At 36.2% G+C, this 21,386-nt stretch overlaps 1 protein-coding gene across 6 annotated transcripts in view; it reads right to left on the minus strand.

Moving 5' to 3' along the window:
- ATE1 (arginyltransferase 1) overlaps positions 1 to 21,282 on the minus strand; it is a 79,298-nt gene extending 58,016 nt beyond the window's left edge. Inside the window, exons 1-8 of one of the 6 annotated variants that reach the window (XM_083364408.1) lie at positions 21,065 to 21,271; positions 19,066 to 19,129; positions 17,363 to 17,425; positions 15,807 to 15,910; positions 12,859 to 13,095; positions 11,364 to 11,560; positions 8,833 to 8,961; positions 5,278 to 5,406 (exon numbers count right to left, since the gene is read on the minus strand). In XM_083364408.1, coding sequence (XP_083220534.1) covers positions 5,278 to 5,406; positions 8,833 to 8,961; positions 11,364 to 11,560; positions 12,859 to 13,095; positions 15,807 to 15,910; positions 17,363 to 17,425; positions 19,066 to 19,129; positions 21,065 to 21,170 — 1,029 coding nt within the window. In that variant the 5' untranslated portion in view covers positions 21,171 to 21,271. Of the gene's footprint in view, positions 1 to 5,277; positions 5,407 to 8,832; positions 8,962 to 11,363; positions 11,561 to 12,858; positions 13,099 to 15,806; positions 15,911 to 17,362; positions 17,426 to 19,065; positions 19,130 to 20,934; positions 21,015 to 21,064 lie in introns of those variants that run through there. The other 5 variants (XM_083364407.1, XM_083364409.1, XM_083364412.1 and 2 more) reach the window with 5 other exon arrangements.
- Between the last annotated feature and the right edge of the window lie 104 nt (positions 21,283 to 21,386).

A 21,386-nucleotide genomic window follows, 5' to 3' on the forward strand; every position in this document is an offset into this window, starting at 1 on the left:
TTCATGTACAATGAATTAGATTATATTTTGGTATTTCTACTTTAACAAATGCATTTAAAAGCACTCAAGTGGTTTTTATTTCATTCAGTGCACAGAAGAATATTTTATGATATTATTACAAATTCAAAACTGTGAGGCAATCAGATGGACAAACTGGGACCACATAAAACCTGTAAGGACTATTGTCAAGACAGGATATTTATTAGATATCCTCTATGAAATGCTGTGTGGGCTTCTATTATAGTCCAGTAATGCTGAAAATGAGCTTTAATATTTTGCTTGAAAGACAAAGTTCTGGTGTTATGGATAGGCCTTGACTTACCACCACAATAGCGCCTGGAATTTATAACATGCCCTTTCCTCATTCTTAAAATACTACTTATGATCCACAAACCATTGTCATATGAGCACGGAACACTGAAATCAGTCATAAATGCAAGCTAGTTGCCCAAAACATGATCACATGACCATAGGCGGGACAGTTGTAACTTTGAGATGGATCATAAGTAGCACTTTAAAAAGTCCATCATAACTTTGGAAGGTTGTTAAAGAACTGGCCATAAGTTGAAGACTACCTGTACTAATTAACATGCTCTTCCCTTGATCTCAACAGCTTATCGCTCCTGCTTTCCTTGTTTTTATTTATTTTTATCCCACCTTTATTACTTTCACAAATAACTCAAGGCGGTGAATATATCCAACATACGTTTTTCCTCCTATTTTCCCCACAACAACCCTGTGAGGTGGGTTGGGCTGAAAGAAAGTGATTGGCCTACAGTCTCCCAGATGGCTTTCATGGGTAACAGGGAACTTGAACTCACAGTCTCCTGCTCTCTAACCTGGTGCCTTAATCTCTAAACCCAAGTGGCTCTCTACACAGAAGCAAGACAGAAGAAGCAATATAATCCACTCAGAAGCATACTTTTTAAAAAGGATGGAGTTTCACATTTCACTAGAATGCAGAAATAGTCCTGAAGACCTATTTATTGTTAAGATAACTAGATGACAGTTATAACATCTAATCATGGTTCTGGGTTCTTGAGAGCACACAAATTATTTAATACTATAATTAGAGATCCCTTAACTACAACTACTTATCTAAATGCCTATTAATTGGTTTTGTCATATAACTGTATCTTATATACCATCATTAACCTGGTGTGAATGCAGCAGAATCGAAGTATAGTAAATAAATATCTGGACCAATTGCTAATGGTTTACAAAGAAAGCATGTTTTAAAATGCACATTTGTTTCAGATATTTCTATCCTAAGGGGGAAGGGGGGGAAAATATGTTCTTACGCAGAGCGGCATACTCCCAACTGCTTTCTTTTCCTTTACGTTCCATTTCCCATTTTAAACATTTTTAAACTCAACTGTATGTTAGGGGTGGGGTAAGAGTAACGAAGAAAGGAAAGGACTATTCATAACCAGTTCAGTCACACTGGTACAGCGTTTTGGACAGAGAATATTTTGCAGGTCTTTAAATAAATTTCCCTCCAAAACAAATATTTGACTAAGCTCAAGGTAAGGAGCTTGTCCAGTTTTGCAATGGAAACTGAGCTACGTAGTATTTTTTTTCTATAAACCTGTCATTATGAAATATACCCAAAGTAGTGGTGAAAATGCTTGCTCCATTAAGTAAGTATTGCAATAAAATCGTTTGCTGTGGCTATTTAAGAGAACTATCCACCAACTTATGATCATGTCTGGAAATGTTTTCTAACTGGTGCAATTGCCATTTGATTTGCTTTGGTTACCCTGTTTATTAAGAAGACATAGAGCACCATAAAGGGTCTTAATAACCAGAAATATCACAGAAGCTGTGCATGGTAGCCCCAAAATAGTAACACTGTATTATCAAATGCAGTTTAAAAAGACAGAAATATATTTTAAGGTTTTTTTAAAAATCTGTAATCAGATACACACTTAATCAACTCAAGCAGTAGCACAACTTTCATCCCACATTATAAGTTTCATTAAGAAGCAGCACTACAATATAGCATCATGGATACTAAATGTATTCTGTTTACATGCTCCAGCTAAAGTTTTTTTCTGAAGACAGAATTACAAACAATTCAGTCATAGCAAATTGTAGAGTATTCTTTAATAAGAAGTCAGGCTTTCTGGGAACAATCGTGGTTGGTGGTGTCAGAACTTTCAATTTACTTGACAGAATGAAGCAAACGACGTTTAAAATTAAGGTCACACTGTCCAGCTGCAAGGGAATATCTTTATTATTTTTTATTAAACTTATATGCCACCCGTATTGGCTAGAGCCGTGGTGGCGAACCTATGGCACGTGTGCCACAGGTGGCACACAGAGCCCTCTCTGTGGGCACATGCGCCGTTGCCCCAGTCCTAGGCCTTCAGCTGGGTTTTATGAAACCTTTACGCTTTAGGCATCCACCGCCCTGTGCAAAAAAAAAAAAAAAAGGTTCAATCCATCAATCAATTTCAACTTCTCGCGGGGAAAAAAAAAGATCTTGCAAAGTAGGAATTGATTGAACTTTTTAGTCCCACTCACTCTGCCGTTACCACTGCAGCCACGCCCACCCAATGGGCCACGCCCACCCAATTGGCTACACCCACCCAATGGGCCACACCCACCCAGCACCCGATGATACATAAGTGGGTTTAAGGTTGCAGTGTGGGCACTCGGTCTCTAAAAGGTTCACCATCACTGGCCTAGAGGCAACTCTAGGCAGCTTAAAACATAATAAAAACAGCAAAATGTTAAAATTAAAATATTAAAATCATAAATATTAAAATTAACAAATGTGGCGAAGATGGAAACAAGGCAGTAATCCAAACTTGTAAGAATTCAAGCTTTCTACATACCCAATCCCTTTAATGTTATTTCCTTGATCATATTTTCATTGAAAAAGTAAAAGGGCAGGGAGAAAGAGAATGAAAGGTGAGCTCATTTCATATACCCGAAATCTTCAATATTTGCACAAAAATACTTTAAACACATTTTCCTTTTGAAAGCCTATGATGAATTATCATCATCTAGAGCAGGCTTGTCAAACTCGCGACGTCATGTGATGTCACGCAACGTATCGGGACTTTTTCCCCATTACCGGCAATGGGGTGGGCATGGTTTTGGTGTGACGCATCCAGCCCATGGGCTGGCAGTTTGACATGCCTGATCTAGAGATCCATCAGAGATGATACACTAGCAGTGCAACCTTAATGTTCTTTTTATACTATCAAGGATCTCTATGGTGTTAATGAACCATTCAGAGTAGTAAAGTAGTAAACCGCAGAGCAATACACCTGCCTTTGGTAAAATGTATAGCACCCAGCACTCAGTACAACCCTTTCAAACACAAATTGTAAATAACTGTAAAAACACTGACCGCCATGAAGTAACCCTGGTTTGCTTACAGTACCATCTCAGAGGAAATTCCATTCCTTTAAAGTACTATATCAAAGTTTAGTAGTTTGCCTGTGAGAAACTCTGTGTTATTTGCAGAACAGATCTGACCAAGGAGCCTAAAGGTTTTTGCTGATACTCACTTAGTATGTGAACTCCAAGATCAATGAAGGGAAAGACTAGGGACAACATGCAGGTAACTAAAACAGGCATAGGTTGCCTAAGAAAACATGGAAGGTATTTGGATAGGTAATATTAGAACTATTTCAAAATTCTGATGTACTGTAGCTGTTAAATGTGTACTTTATAAATGTTCCTATTAATTCAATTACCTCCCTTTTTACGACCCTATAGTCCCTATTCGGGGTTGAGTTAGGGCGACTGGATGCAGCTGTTTCTATTAATTCAATTAATTTCTAGTAATAATATGAAACATCTATGAAAAACAATCTAACCTGTCTTCAGCTGTCAGTTCTTAAAATAACTGCATTATAAGTAGTTCTCAATCAATGACTACTTGTTCAGTATCAAACTTGCAATGTGCTGAACAAATGGGTACTCAGAGTTCTGGCTTCTGCAACATCCTCACAGTGATGTGATTGCCATCTGCAATCTTCTCTGATGGCTTCCGACAAGCAAAATCAATGAGGAAGTTGGCAAGAGATCACAAATGATGACCACGTGGTGTCCTCACTTAATGACTCACAATGATTTGTTAACAGCAACCAGGAGTGCCAGAATTTCCATTGCTAAATAACATAGTCACGTGATGTCACGCTCTACCAAATCACTTAGTGACAGCAATTCCATTCCCACCTGTGCTCATTAACTAAGGACATCCTGTATGGAACAATTTTGATCCAGGATACCAGGGACTAATGATCACATTAGCTGGCCAATTATCATTAATCCATTATCTATTGTCATCCATCTGGTAGAACTTTTTTAATAATTCATTTATTTTCAATTTGTTTTAGTTACAAGTGAAATCCACATAGGATCATCATATTCTTACAGCTTACTTTTTCCAGGTCTCAGTTTACTAAAAAGTGATATAGTTAATTACATTTAAGTTCCATTAAAATTAATATAAAATTAGCTTACCGTAACTTCAATTGCATAAATTTTATTGAATTCACAGATCATCTCATTTAATTTGAATCTAACCACAGAGCACAGGAATCACCATTCTACTTCTTGCAATTAGTATTGTTATTCAAAGTTTCTTGCTTGCTTTAACCATCTGGGCCAGTACAATTTTCCTCAATCCTCTACATGTCTATTCAGAATTAATTTCTATTAATTCCATAGGACCACAAGGTACCTCTTGAACAGATCCACCCCAGCTGCAGTCTGAATATTTGTTTTATTTCCTTCTTTAGGTCATGTGCAAGCAGATTCAGGGCTGCATATATCTAACTTAACTGATTCCAACGTTTACAGTTGTTGATGTATGACGTGTATTGGATGTTTCTGTTAAAAAATAATTCAGATATTTTCATATATTGTTTTCGGTAAAGAACACTTAAACTGAGTTCAGCTCCTAATGATTTCACGGAGACGATAAATTTTATTGGTAACAGTAAGGAAAATACTGTGACATCGTTTTCTTTATTTTTCCAACTTGAACCCTGGATTTCCCCGTCAATCTCCCATCCAGATATTAACCAAAGCATTTCTGATTAGATACAACTGGTGCTGTTACTCTTGGAAGCTCTGTGGACTTTTTTTTCCATACCAGGATTTATTTGGGCTCCTGTTTTTAGTTTAAGCAAGATTGGGAAAAAATATTGGTTTGAAAGATTGGATCGATCCAAATGACTGGAAATAAGTCCATTTATGTTTATTGATGACAATATTAATAATATGGACAAAAAAAATACATGCAGTAAACTGTACCTGGTCCTCGTCACATTCAAGAGGAGTGTCCTTGTGTATGGTCATCTGATACTTGGCAAATAAAGTGGCGGACTGAGTAAAAGTTGAACTGAACTGTGGGTCCTCAAAAGAAACTGGTACTAACCTCACCTTCAGAGCAATGGAAAGTACAACATTTTATTTAAAGTTGTCCTCCTGAAGGGTAGGCCAGGCTATCATCTCCTCAGATCCATTTCAAAGCCTCTACCACGGAGACACACAAGGAACCCTCAATGACCACAAATCCCCCTCCCATTTTACATGCTAACTTGTTTCCACCGTGTTAATACAGTCCACGCCTAGACTCCATAGAACAGGCAGCATACAAGTACAGTATCTCTATAAATGTACATAAATACTACGCAGAAATGATCAAACGCAATTTGTACACAGATGAAATGGTAAAGCTTTGTGACAGTTAACTTTTATACTTCAGTTTTCAAGTTGGGATGTGAATGCTAATGCCTCCTGAAGTAAGACCAGCTGCCTGCAATTAGTGCAGGTTCGCATCCCACCAGGCTCAAGGTTGACTCAGCCTTCCATCCTTCCGAGGTAGGTAAAATGAGGACCCAGATTGTTGGGGGCAATTAAGCTGACTTTGTAATAATGCCGCTTGGGGGTGTGTGTGAAAGCCCTAACAAGCAGGCATATACATAGAATGAAGGCTACTGCTAAGCTTGTAAGCCGCCCTGAGTCTTCGGAGAAGGGCGGGATATAAATGGAATTTAAAAAAAAATTCACTGAGAGCAGTATTCTCTACTTGTCAATGAGTGATAAATGTGTTCTAAGGAACATCCTCGGTTCACACACACAGAATAACGTCTAACAAAGGGTACTTTCTCCACGTGAATTGATTCTGCCTTTAAGGACTCTGCTAATATCGAGCTACTGATATTATCTGAAATTTTCCAACAATCAAAGCTGCTATCATAAATGTTTCTCAAAAAAAAAATCTTTTTCCAAAAGTAAATGAATGTTTTAATTTTAAATGAGAACAAAAGACATAATCATCTGTTATTTTACAGAACAAGCTATAAGCAAAAATATGGAATGTAGCTGGGGCAGCAACCCAAATGTTAATTATCAGAGTCAATTTCTAGTAATTTCTGAACCTCTGCCATTATTCCATTCCATTCATGTGCCAAAATAAGAGCTGATAATGAATGCTCTTAATGCCAAAGGAGTTATCTATAATCTGTGACACATCTTTAGTAACCAGTCATTCTAGCCTAGCCTATCACACAATTAACACAATACCAATCATTACCTTAAAAGGGCTTTAATTCAACTAACCTTAAAAAGCACTAACATTTTCTCAACTAATTTTCACATGCTATAAAAACTTTACCAGGTCACTTTTTAAGTTTTTTTTTCCTGTACTGAATCTACATATTCTGTCACATGAGACAGACAGCATAATGTAGGATGAAAATCGGCTGAGAACAGAAAAGTGATGGGGAAAGAAGAAACAGTTAAAGAATGAAAGAGAACACAATAATAAACTGCATTATGGGCAAAACAGCATCACTTACTACCAGTAGGATTCTTAAGAAAAAATACTGTATAGGTAGTCCTCAATTTATGACAATAGTACCAGAATTTCCACTGCTAACCAAGGGGGTTGTTAAGTGAGTCACACTTGATTTTACAACCTTTTTGTCATGTTAGTAAAGCAAATCACTGCAGTTGCCAACACCCAAATTTTGATCATGTGACTGTGGCGATGCTACATAAGTGCAAGGACTGGTCTACAAGTCACTTTTTCAGTTCCTTTGTTAACTTTGAACGGTCAGTAAAGGAATGGTTATAAGTCAGGGACTACAGGTACTGAATACCAACTGTAGATTCTATTCTTTGCCTGCCTTAATCTGTGACTCTTATGAAACATTTATAGCACCCCTGAAGAACTAGCAAAACAGCATTTGAATGAAAAATCCTAGTAGGCAACCAGAAAAATCAAGGGTGCACCAATTGCACCCTTTTCTAGATGAGAAGGCTCTCCCAATAATCACTCACATCTTAGTCTCCTCTCAGATGGACTACTCCAATGTGCTCTACACAAGGCTGCCCTTGTATAATACCTAGAAGCTTCAGTTGGTACATAATGCAGCAGTATGGACAGTTATAGACGCTTCTCCATAAGTTACATTGTTTCCAGTATCTTTCTGAGTCAAATTCAACATCCTGGTGGTTATCTAACAAAATTCTTCATGACATGGGGACAGGTTGTAGGCAGGATTTTCTGTCCTCAAACATGACTACCCGTTCCGTCAAATCTGACCGAAGAGGTATACTATGAAAGAGGGCTACCTGGTAGGATCCAGGAAGAAAGACTTTCCTTTCAACAGCACTTGCCCTGGAGATCAGATGGTCCCAAACTCGCTTAATCTTTCACAAGACATGGGCTTGAACTTGGGGTTGAGTTTGCTGGAGCCTATGAATTACTTTTATTGAAATATCTGCACTGGTAGTCCTCAACTTACAACCACAATTGAGCCCAAAATGTCTGTTGTTAAGTGAGATATTTGTTATATGAGTTTTTCCCCATTTTATGACCTTTTCTTGACATAGTTAAGCGAATCACTCCAATTGTTAAGGCAGTAACACGACTGTTAAGTGAATCTGGCTTCTCCATTGATTTTGCCTGTCAGAAGGGAATCACATGACCTTGGGACACAGCAATGGCCCTGGTAATGCTACAAAGGTTATAAGTGTAAAAAATGATCATAAGTCACTTTATTCAGTGCCGTTGTAACTTTGAACAGTCATTAAATAAACTGTTCTAGGTCTAGGACTACCTGTATTGTATTTGTATTGGTGGCTGGGTACGTTGCTGTTTTTAATCACAGCTGCTGACTATTTATTTTGCATTTTTGTGAGGAGGTTTTTTTTGCTATTTTTCGAACTGTTGTTAACCACTCAGTCAGTTCTTTGAGATGAAGGAAGGGAGGGAGGGAGGGAGGGAGGGAGGGAGAGAGAGAGAGAGAGAGAAAGAAAGAAAGAAAGAAAGAAAGAAAGAAAGAAAGAAAGAAAGAAAGAAAGAAAGAAAGAAAGAAAGAAAGAAAGAAAGGGATACATTCATCTGGATAATATTTCAGATATTCCTTCCCCACTTTGTCTAATGCTTTTACTGTGAAATATACTTTATGAACAGGACCTTCATCACAAGTTTAGTCCAAAGAAACTTTCCAATGGTAGCACTCTGCATTTGTATTAATATCATTTGAATATAATTCCAGCTCACAGTAGTGACATAAATACTGTCTAGAAAATCTTAGATGCCGTTTAGAAAATTTACAGCGTACTACACTTGAGTTCCTCTTTAGACAGCATTACTAATATTTATGAGAAATTAATTGCTTCTCTTTTTCCTTCTAAATGTATTTTGTGGCACTCATGGGTTTCAAAGGCTGCTTGTGTTTTCTGGATATTCAATTTAGTATAAGTGAGATAATTTTCATAATTTTAATGATTAAAATACTTTAAAAAAATAGCTTTTGGTTTTTCAGAGTAGACTAAAACAGTACGCTGCCTGACCTGACTGACGGTTGGTTTACCAGGAGGGTCCTTGTGAATAATCATCTGGTAACGCTTATAAACCAGGTAAGACTGCTGAAATGTGGCTTTGAACTGGGAACTTTGTGGAGATGATCGCACCAGCCTCACCTTCCAAAGAATTAAAAACAGTTGTTGCAATAATATACATCATGAATCTAAATGTTTGAAAGCAATATAGATAACATTTAAAGTTATTCTTGTTCATATTTTAACCCAACATTGTATAGATATTTTTCATAAACATTTAGCTTTACTTTTTGTCACTATTCAAAGCTCAAGTTCCAACCACGCTGCCCATTTTCAAAAGATTGTAGACAAAATCTGATCTGAAACAGTCATGTGATGTTCAAATGTAAACGTAAATGTAACATATATGCTCATGCACACGTACCACACAAACACTCCTATTAGCATTAGTTTGGACTTTGGTAGTCAATTAACATTTACATGCTATTTTGAAACACAACTTTTTTTTAGGTTTTCTTAAATCTAATTGTATATTAGATTTATGATGATTATTTTAAGGATACCTACTCAAGTTTGAATGTACTAAAATACAATACTGGTGAATTCTTTAACATGTTTAATGTGAAGCGTCGCGAAGTTCAGTGGGGAGCGAAATAAATTTGTTTAGGGTTGCATTAGCTAATTCATGTGCATAAATTTATATTATCCTAGAACAGGGGTCTTCAAACTTGGCCCTTATGACTTGTGGACTTCAACTCCCAGAATTCCTCAGCCAGGCATGCTGGCTGAAGAATTCTGGGAGTTGAAGTCCACAAGTCATAGAAGCACAAAAAATCTCATGCTTGGAATCAGCTATTTCTACAATATTATTTTTGAAAATTTTAAATATCATTTTAAAAATTTCACTAATGTGCCCTTCACTCTATCAAAAGCAATGTTTTGATACTGGAAAACATGGCATTGGCTATGGACAATGAAGATTCAAAAGATCAAGCAAACATGTTGTTGTTGCCATGTGCTACACTGAACAGTGAGTCTCAATGCCCTGGCAGATAGAAATCAACACAGCAAGTGACACAGAGGTCACATTAATGCTTGGTAGCAATCAAGAAAGTCAGGTTAAGCATCCTTTTGGTTTGGAGACAGCATAAACAATAACAAGACTAGGTGAAATCCAGGAAGCAGCATACGTAGTAGTGGAATTGTGTCAGAAATTAATGTGGCAAGAAATAAATTCCTGGAAGGAATAGAAGACTAGAAATGGAATAAAGGACAGTCAACATGGTGAACATGGTGCCATGAGTTTTTGTAGAGTTTTATGTGATTTAATTTCTGGTTTGAGGGGATTAGTTGGTTTTAATATTTTTTATGCCACCCAGGTTTGCTGTTACAATATGGGTGGCTATATATCTTTTTAAAAAAAAACATTAAATTGATACTGAAAGTTAACAAGACACCCTTTTTAAGCCAGGGTCTTAAAAACTATGTACTTTACTGCTTTGGCATAACTGCTAAGGAATCTTCATTTAAAATAGTTCTTTAAGTAAAGCATATTTAACATTAATGAATGCCTGCCATGTTAGTAAAAATGGAGAATTTCCATTATTAAAGGTACTGGTCACCTCTCTTTCTTTAGAAATTTCTTTCTTTACAATTAGATGTTCTCTTCTTATCAAGTTTAAAAATATTTGTTTGGGTATAATCACTAATTTGAGTAGCAAAGTCCTTCTCCCACAAGCATTATTTTTTTTTGATATTCAAAGAAATAACAAAAAAACTGCCATCAAAACAATTGCCTCCTAGCTATAACTTGGGACATCACCCAAAATTAATTAAATCAATAGTATGATTAACAATTGTTGCAAAAGTAATGGTTATATAATACACAGAAATTTACACATCTAGTGAAGCTAGGACATTATCACCTAAAAAATGCCTACATTCATAGACAAATGTTTCATTCCGGGCTTCATCAAATGGTTGAAAATATACTTCTATTCCTTTCTTCCACTTTTTAAAAATCAAAACACCTGTAGTCATTTTTATCATTTTGTTCCAAGGATGGTACATTTTAGGTTCTCATTAAAGCTATAGGTACAGATATCTTTGCTCTGTAGCATTTAATTCATTTAGGTGGAACCACAGCACCCCCTTGTGTTTCTGCAAAGAACATGAAACTTTTCAAGTACAGGTAGTCCTTGACTTACAATTGGCTTAGTAATCGTTAGAACTTACAAAGACACCAAAAAAAGTGACTTATGACCATTTTTCACACTTACGACCATTCAGCATGCCCATGGTCATGTGACCAAAATTCAGAAGCTTGGCAACTGACTCATATCTACGACAGTTGCAATGTCCCCTTTTGTAAGTTGAGGACTACCTGTACAAGTGACACTATTTATGTTTGTCTCATTCAAAACTTTGCAGTGTTCCCTGCTTTTGTATTCAAAACAACTTTCATGTTTTGCTTATCGAATTGCTTCACATTAGCAAACAATGCAAAAATCCTTTGCCACAAGCAATAGAAATATCTTAATTACCTCTATCTGGTGCAGAGCTTCAGAAGGTAAGGTGGCAAAAATGAAGTCTTCGATCGATTTGGGTTGGTTTGTTTTAGGACGACAGTTCTGATGGGTCAAACTCTGAGATCCTGATTCAAGTTTTTTCTGCAACTTTTGTTCCTTCCGTATGACTTTTGCTTTACGACATGGTGGTTTACTCAAGTCAGCTCCTCTGCCTGGAATGCCAATATATTATTCAGTGGGAAAAGCATATATTAAAGGAAACCATAGTCATCTATTTTTTTTTTACTTTTAATATGACTGTCCACAAAGAAAGTGTTTCTTTAAAAGAAGTTAGGCATTCTGTAATGTTTTGATTGTTGCGATTCCACTACCCATTGAAATGTTAAGGTTCTAGTATCCTCTTATTAATATATCTGCAAGCTACTGCATGCAATCTAACTGTACAGAAAAATGGACTATATAATGATTATGACTTAGAACAGAAAACTTGCCTTCTATACAGAAAAAGGACCTTGTGATCAAGGTTATATTTAAGCTTTGATAGAGGATGAGAATTTTTTTCTGCTCTAAGTTATTTCATTAAATAGTCAGGTTTATATTCAAAAACTCATATACAAGATTAGCTACGTAATTGTTGAATAACAAAATCCATATTCCTAAAAAAGGGGGAATTGAAAGAAGCAACACCACAGCCATCAGAAGAACTAAAAAAAGGCATCAGTGTTATTCTATGCTAGCTGGGGGAAAAATAGGCACATCTGGGGCATATTTTAGCAGGCGCAAAAATTATTTGGCAAATGAAAACTTTCCTCCTTTTTCTAGTACAGCGATTCTCAATTTTGGCCTTGAAAGATATACTCCCAGAATTTCCCATCAGCACTGGAGTTGAAGTCTACATATCTTTAAGCTGCTGAGTTGAGAAACACTGCTCTGGCAGAATGCCTGCTGGATACAAGTAAAAAACACAAAAGTTTATTTGCTGAACCCAGACGAAGATGCAAATTTATATATCCAATATAATGAAATAAACCTGAAAATTGTGAACTAACAAACTGACAAGTTCCTTATCAGAGGGAGTTAATGAACTGGTGAAGATAGCCAGCTATACTGTAACATTTTTTTTACCTTTTATCTTTAGCAAGTTTCTTGATAAATAAAAGAGGCATAACACATTTAATGTTAGAACTTAGTTAAGCAGAGCTTAAGTTAGTTTAAACAGCTACAATTAGTTCTAGTGTCTTTTTCTCTAGCAAAAAGGAAAACCTGAACAAAAAGGAGAAAAAATTAGTAAAAGGATGAAATACATTTTCTTATGTTTGGCTGAGAGACAGCTACAATAAATTAGTTAATACCGGGTAAAGACTCATGTAAAATAACAATGCCAATATGTCCTTTCGGGAAAAGAGGATTTTCTAAGCCCGTCCTTTCAGTCAACACTGGCAAAAAAAATTGTTCAAATGATAGGGTTCATCATGCAATTATTAGCCTCTGTTTTTCTCACTATCATTACCTGGCTTGGGAGTAATCTTTGCTATCTGTAATGACCTGCTAGAATCGGCATTCAATTTTTCATTACAAAATTCAGAATTGTTTGAGTCCACTTCCTTTACGTTTATTTCTTCTGTCATCTCTTCCTCTTCTATGGGGTCAGTGCTGAGGGGCTGCAATTCAGATTGGCTTCTGACAGGTGGATTTTTTAAGGGAAAACTACAGTCGTCAGCTTCTTTGTTATGAGACTCCATGGGATCTACTGTAAATAATAATGTAGAGAACACACATACAAAGTAGGAAAATTCAAATTTTATGTTAATAAAAGATTAGTATTTCTACTTTAACACGAACAAATTACAATTTTCACCTCAGTTTTAGCATATACAGAGGATCGCACAATATAAAAACCGCCCTGAGTCCTCCGGGAAAGGGCGGTATATAAATGTAATAAATAAATAAATAAATAAATAAATAAATAATTGAACTTTCAAAATAAATTCAATTTATATCTTGACTGACTCTCAAGACTCTAAAAAAATACATTATTGTCAAGAGAAATTGTACAATCATTTCACCCATGCTATGTAGACACAGTGTATACACAGAATGGATTTAGGTGACACCTCATACAATTTATTAGGAGACTGAACAACAACCTGCTGTAACAAAGGAGCCACCTTTAAAGTGGAATTGTAACAACATATATGTCTTCTTAACATGGCAACTATTTGAATCCAGCAACTGAGACTCAAGTTTTCTTTAAAAAAAAACAGTAAGCAGTAACAGTTCTTTTTAAGTCCCAATTGGAAAAATAAGCTGATATCTTAACTTCTACATTAGGAAATATTTTCTGTTATGAAGGTAAAAAAATAGTTGGCAAGAAATATAGGTAGTCCTCAACTTACAACAGTCCGTTTAGTTACAATGGCACTGAAAAACGGGACTTATGACCGTTTTTCACAGTTATGACCTTAGCAGCATCCCCAAGATCATGTGATCGAAATTCAGACGCTTGGCCACCGGTTCATATTTATGACCATTACTGTGTCCCAAGGTCATGCGACCATCTTCTGTGACCTTCTGACAACCAAAGTCAGTGGGGAACGCAGTTTCACTTAACAATCGGGTTACCAACTTAACAACTGCAGTGATTCATTTAACAATGGTGGCAAGAGAGGTCATAAAATGGGGCAAAACTCATTTAACAAATGTCTCAGTTAACAAAAGAAATGTTGGGCTCAATTGTGGTTGTAAGTCAAGGACTACACGTATATCAGTAGCTAGACAGAAGAATTATCGAGATAGTATGATTTGTATTCAATATATCAATAATGAGAAATTAACCATAAAAAAACAAAATTAAATTATTTTAACAATGTGAAAAAAGATCTGAATCATAATCTATTAAAATAATATACAATAATACTGGTTTCTAACATACCCTAACTCTAACCTCAAATAATCTACAGTTGATAAATCTTTATAATTTCTAATTTCAGTCCTTTAGGCAGTTCTTTTTCCTCTTTAAAAACTATACTTACAAATACTTCATATATTACACTTTGCTGTGTAATATATAAATGTTTGGAAGCTGTTCTTGCTTAAACTTTGTTAAACTTCTGTTGTTAATTTTGACACTGCAGCATATTCTCCAAGTTTAAATTCCCAATCACTGGTAACATATCTCTTTGCAAACGATGTGCTAAATTTATTTTTACGGCCTTGAATATGTATTTTAATACAATGTGATCTTTTAATTAATATATTTCAGGAATTATGTCCTATCAAAGCAATTGTAATTTGACTTCTAAAATGTTTTGAATAATGTTATGCATTTTGTTCTAATACTTTTAAGGAATATTTTTTTTACACGTCTACCACAGAGTTCCCCAATCTTTCGGGGTTAGAGGCCCAGACTATAGGGGAAGGGAGAAAGAAGGAACGGGGTTTTTTTTGGGGGGGGGGGGTAAATGCATGCGTGTGCACATTACTTATTACTCACATGAGTGGGGCTGGGAGTGCTCGCAATGCTTGCATGAGTGGGACTGTGAATGACGACACTCGTGTACACAGAAACACACACACCAGCCAGCCTCTCATCCAGCCCGGTGGCCAATAGTGGACCGTGGCCCATAGGTTGGGGATCCCTGGTCTACCACACATGATAAAATGTTTCTTCTGTCTCAAGGCATTTTCAGCATTATATGATTTGTCTATTTTGGCAATTATTATGGAGTTGTATACCAAAGCAAATGAAGAACAATTTCATTAAAGCTAGGACTACACCACGATTGTTATACACCCAAATTGCTGGAATAATAAAAACTGACCCCAAAAGACAGGGATCTTCTAAGAAAAATGATAGAATTTAAAATGCTCATACAAAATCAATTCCACTTACTAAAGCATATATATTTAGAACACACACTGCAAATATCAAAATAGTGGATCACTTCTGCCTTAGGATCAACCATGAGCAGTTAAGGAACAAACAGTCAAGAAATATGCCAGAGATTAATACTTGCTAGAAAGCCATGAAGGCCTTGGATAAGGCTGCATAGAGTAGACCCATGGTGAGATAGGCTGCAAAAAAATTAATAAATAAAATAATAACAAAAGATGTTCAACAGATTAGGGATAGACCATTGTGGAGAAAATTTATCTATGTGGTTGCTAGGAGTTGAAAATGACTTAATGGGACATAATAAATCAGGGCTTGTATGTGTGTACACTGTTACTCAGATATGACAGAGACAGAACACATAAAAACTGCAACTGGATGGAAATTTTAAAGAAACAAGTCACAAAAATGACAATTATGAAAAAAATCTATAAATTTTCCCCAAAATTCTAACTTGAAACTGATACAGAAATATTGTACAGTATTTATATTACTGGCTCAATTAAAACTATCTGCTTTTTCAAAAAATTCCAGAATACAGCAACAAATAACACTAAACAATTTACCTTCAACATCTGCTTTAGAATGTTCTCCTTTTATTAAAAATTTTAACACCTTCTTCAAAACTTTTTTATGTGATTTGGAAGGTTGGAAGTGTAATGCTTGGCATCTCAAAGGAAAAAAAAGAATAAGTGCAATCAAGGTATGCCCTAAGTAATATAGTAAATAAGCATACTTATGTAGATAAAGCTAGGTAGATATAGTTATTAGTAATACATGCCATATGCTTAGTAGCGTCAAAACTTGTGATTATTCTTTGCATAAATTGGAATTACGAATTATATTTAAACAACAGCATTTTTTCTGGAATTAAAATCCAGTGAAGTTACTCAATATGTTTTTTTTAATGTACAATATTATCAATATTTACACAGCATTTTGACAAAGGGCTACTTAAGCACGTTATTAACACTGTATACACAGAATAATCTGATGTAAATGTCTCTATCTGTTATCTGTGGATAGAAAGAAACTACAAGCAGGAGTAAATGAACTGGTAAACTTGAGGTACAGAATATTCCAATCTTGTCTTAGGTTTAGTCTAGAAATCACGCATCTTTCAAGATGATGGATAACCCTCCTCTGCTCTCACCATCACAATGCAATTAACTGTTGAAGGGGGGAAAAGGGCAGCATCTTCCAGAAGATGAGTAAAATGTAAAAAAGTTATTAATATGAACAAATAACAAGTCTGGAAAAGAGCGCTCTGTCCAGGGGTCAAAAATGCTATTTTTCTGAAACATCTTCCATATATATATAGACAAGCTCCCTCAATGTGGCCTCAGTGGAAAGTAGTAAAGATCATGCTGTTCCAGAGAGCCTTGGGGACAGATTGAGCACCATCTGAAGCCAGTTTTTATTTCTATTTTTTTTAAATTAGCTGCTTAGTATGGTAGTTGATTTATTGTAGTTTGTTTGTTTTGCATTGGTTTTACTCATTTAATTTTATGTAAGTCTTAAAATTCTGAGGCATGTGAGTTTGATAAATAATTACATATTTTTTTCTCGACTAGCTAGGTCAACAGTATCTGATGTTTGCCTTTATAAAGATTTTAATGCAAACTTTCATCGTATAGCAAGTCTTTGCTAACTATCCTACAGCGTAACGCGGCACACGTGCCCTAACATGAAATCTGTGGAATCCCAATTTTAAATAAAATTTATTATTAATAATTAAAACAAATATAATCTCACAACATCACCAAATCTAACAATATTCCAGTTAGTCATCTTTGAAATCTTGCAAGAATTTAGTCACGAATACAAAACTCTCACAGGTATTTTGAGTGAAAATATTAAGATCTTGCAAGATTTTGATATATAATGAGATTTGAAGCTTCTTAAAGCAGTTTCATGTAGGCATTTTTTATAATGATTACTTACAGCATTCTATGGGAATTATTAATTAGAAACCATTCTGCTATATAATTGCTCACTCACTTAGAAGACAAATTAGGCTGGGACATGCTAAACATGTAATGCTAAATGGATATTTGAATCTATCAATTGCACAACACAGGCAGTAAATTAGAAAAAATATTAAGTATTGTGCATGTCTTACCTTATTGTATATTGAGGACAACATGTCCGATTCATAGTGGGTTTATAAACATACTTTCCACTCCTGTGAATTTAAAAGATGATGAACATATTTTAATGAATTCTTACATTGTTCTTAAGGTAAAATATATACTCAATAAATAAATATTAATAAAATATATACATCATACTTACGAGATGAAAAAGCTTTATATAAACAATCACAATTACATAATTAATTATACAAGAAATTTATAAGCTTTACAGAAGCCATTCAAATCTTTCATGCATGAATATACATCACATAAATCTTTTGAGCTTTAAAATATTAAGCAATCTCATCATCCCTTCGATGAAATGATGCTGCTAAAAACAATGTCTTCATTTTCTGATATTTCTACAATATTATAATATTTTGGACGGCTATACAAATATTGGCTAGTTATCCTAGACCCCAGCAATTTAGCTCCTATAACTTTAATGCACATTTTCCAAACTACAGATAGACTTTGAGTTACGACTGCAATTGAGCCCAAAATGCCAAGTGAATGCCAAGTGAATCATTTGTTAAGTGAATTTTGCCCCATTTTATGAAGTTTCTTGCCACAGCTGTTAAGTGAACCATTGCGTTTGTTTAGTTAGTAATGTGGTTTTTAAGTGAATCTGGATTCCTCATTGACTTTGCTTATCAGGTCACAAAAGCTTGTCCATGACCCCAGGATACTGCAACCGTCATTAATATGAACCAATTGCCAAGTATCATGTGACCATAGGGATGTGGCAACAATCGTAAGAAGAAAAACGGTCATAAATCACTTTTTTCAGTGCCACTGTAACTTTGAACAGTCACTGTTGTAAGTCAAGGACTACCTATTTATAAAGATGTGGATGATAGGTTCAGCATATTCAAATTCTATCTCCCTTTTACTTAAATTTCTTGGAATTTAAGATTTCCTCTCTAATGAAGCAATAAATATATGATACAGAGAGGTAAACTTCGTAATCTAGATAGGATTCCATTCCAAAGTTCAATTCCCTGATAAACAAAGAGAGAAAGTTCCCGTGTACCATACCTTAAAAAGTCCCCAAATTTTATTTTATTGGTTGATGTATATCACAACATTCCTGCTGTGGCTAAAAGGAATCTACAAGTATTGTCTTCTCCAATTTTAACCCAACCACAACCTTGTAAGTTTTTCAGCTCAGAGAGAATGTCCATTTTCCATAGCTGAGGTACACCTGAATCTGGTCTCCCACTTGTGATTAAATGTTTAACCAGCAATTAAGAAGATCCGGTATTTGGAATACCCATGCCTATGGAGTTGGGGCAGGTTGATCTATAAAGCATTCCCTCTTCCAATATTCATTCTGTTAGAACACACTACAAATAAGAAGCAGTAGATTACATGTGGATCTAGCCAGAGTGCTAATTGTTTATACGTATTACTGTTAATACTTAAAATACATGCTGGTATAACTTCTTACTCTCCATTTTACACTGCACTTCTAAAATTCTTTTAATTACACAGATAATATTTGGAAAGTTACTTCATATAGCAAGATGGCAATTGGTAGCAAGTAATGTCTAAATATATGGGGGTACTTAGTGATTTTATATATTTTATAGGATATAAATAATATTTGATTGGTTATGATTCCATGTTATTTATACTAGTCTGGGACCAAAATAAAGATCAGAACAGGAATATTCAATTAATCACTTACCTTCGCCATCCTCGATCTATAAGATTCTGATAGTCTTGAACAGTCAGTGAATGAGCCCACATGCCTGGTACAAATATTCATATAGAAAATATTCATACAAAATATAGAAAGAATTTTGCTTTGAATCATGAAAAAATCTGCCCCTGTAGAAACCTCCCCACATACATGTCTTAATAACCCAATGTTTAAAAGTATGACTGAAACTTTTCAAAATCATTAAGTAAAATACATAATTAACATTAAAGAAATGTGTCCTTATATTCTGCTATAAGCATATATGGCTTCCTCAACACATTGTACTTATTTTTATTCATTAGATTACTTCTATGATTAGATGACCCAAACAATTGGGTCTATTAAATGAGCCATGGATTGGTGTGCTACAAAAATACAGTTCTCAAATAAGCCTTCTTGAATCTGAGCACTTTCCGGATATGATAGTTTTAACTCCCATAATTTGCCAACCAGCATGAACATTGCTACAAAATCTGGGTTAATGCTCTTATTTCTGAAGAGTACTTATGTAGCAGAAGACACTGTCAGTGGATCTGACAATGCAGTTCAGCTCAATACCCCATCTACTTCAACAGTATTTCCCACAAGACCTCCTTTGACTCCTTTAAATTTAATTTAAAACAATATTACTGTAAATATCTGTCATTGGTTTATTTATTCTGTTATCCTCTATTCTACTGTTACCTTGTTTCCCATACAACAAATTCATACAACTCTATTTCTTTCTTTAAAATCTATTATTCTCTTTAATAATTGGAGTTTGCACAAAACAATGATGCATAAAAGTATAATAAACACAATCTGAGTGTATATAGTGATTGGTTAGTTTAGTTCCATGTATGGTGGGAATGCTAAACATTTCTATTAATTTCCACTGGTTTCTTGCCCCTCTCTCTGTTGTGCATCTTTACATTAATAACAACAAATATTTCACACACATACCCAACCCATTCTATATCTGTACCCATGTTCCTGAGAAAATATGCTGGGGCTTACAAAGGCTTATCGGTTTTTATAACATCTGCTTTTAGACTCATATAGGTAGTCCTCCACTTACAACAGTTCATTTAGTAACAATTCAAAGTTATAGTGGCCACTGAAAAAAGTGACTTATGACTGTTTCTTTAACATATGACCATTGAATCATCCCCATGGCCACATGATCAAAATTCAGACGCTTGGCAACTGACTCATATTTGTGACGGCTGCAGTGTCCCAGAGTCATTTGTGACAAGCAAGATCAATGGGGAAGCCAGATTCACTTAACAACTGCAGTGATTCACTTAACAACTATGACCAGAAAGGTCGTAAAAACAGGGCATAACTCACTTAACAAATGTCTCACTCAACAACAGAAAGTTTGGGCTCAACTATGGTTGCAAGTTGAGGACTAACTCTATTGGCTCCCACCCCTGCGATTCTTATTAAGGCAAGGCAGTTTCTTCCAATTCAGGGGCAGGAATGTCCTTTGGTAGTCAAGGAACAGGGCACAAAATTAAGACCAGAAAAGCATCAGATAACTTGTAGCTCGCGGCCTGAAAACGGACACCATGGTCCTTGCCAGAAGCAAACAGGTGCTTCGTTTCCCTCGTTCTGTTTTTCATTCTCACTCTGATAACTTAAATTGCAGCCAAGGGCTCCAACCAGAAATGGGCCAGGCAGGGCCCGGCACCTTTTGCGAGTGGTGACATCGCTCCGTGAACTTTTTTTAAAAGGATAGCTTCGAGAGGCGCCTGGAGAAACGGGCTATAGGAAGCACCGAGCGCCGGCTGCCTTTTGCCCTCGGCTGAAAGCCTAACATGGCCTGCAGCTGTCCCGCTCCGACTCCTCGCCTTCACTTTAAGCACGGCCTACCCTTTTAAAGGAATATCGCAGCCTCAAACGGCAACCGAGAGACTCGCCATTGAGGCAAATGATGGCAAGGCTCGGCTCTCCTCGCCTCTCCGGCGCTGCGCTCTGCTCTGTTCCCGTGTCCGACTCCTACCGTGGGAGAAGTTGCCGGTGTCGTTCTTGCAATAGCCGCAGCGGTAGCCGCCGTCTCCCCCCAAGTACTCCACGATGCTCAAGAATCCTCCTCCCATCATCGCCATCTTAGTCGGCCGGCCGGCTGCCTCCGCTTTTCGATTAACCCGGCCGTGCCTAACCCGTCCAGCCAGGGACCTCTCGGCCGCCCTAAGCAGCGGCGTCTGCGGCCGCCATTTTAACGAAGGGCAGAAGGCGGCTCGATCGAGCGAAGGGGAGAGCCTCCGCTTGCGAGCCCATCTTCCGGTTGCCAAAGGGAAAGCACGGAGCTTCCATTTGCGGGG

Source organism: Vipera ursinii, assembly GCF_947247035.1.
Source record: "Vipera ursinii genome assembly, chromosome: 5".
NCBI lineage: Eukaryota > Metazoa > Chordata > Lepidosauria > Squamata > Viperidae > Vipera > Vipera ursinii.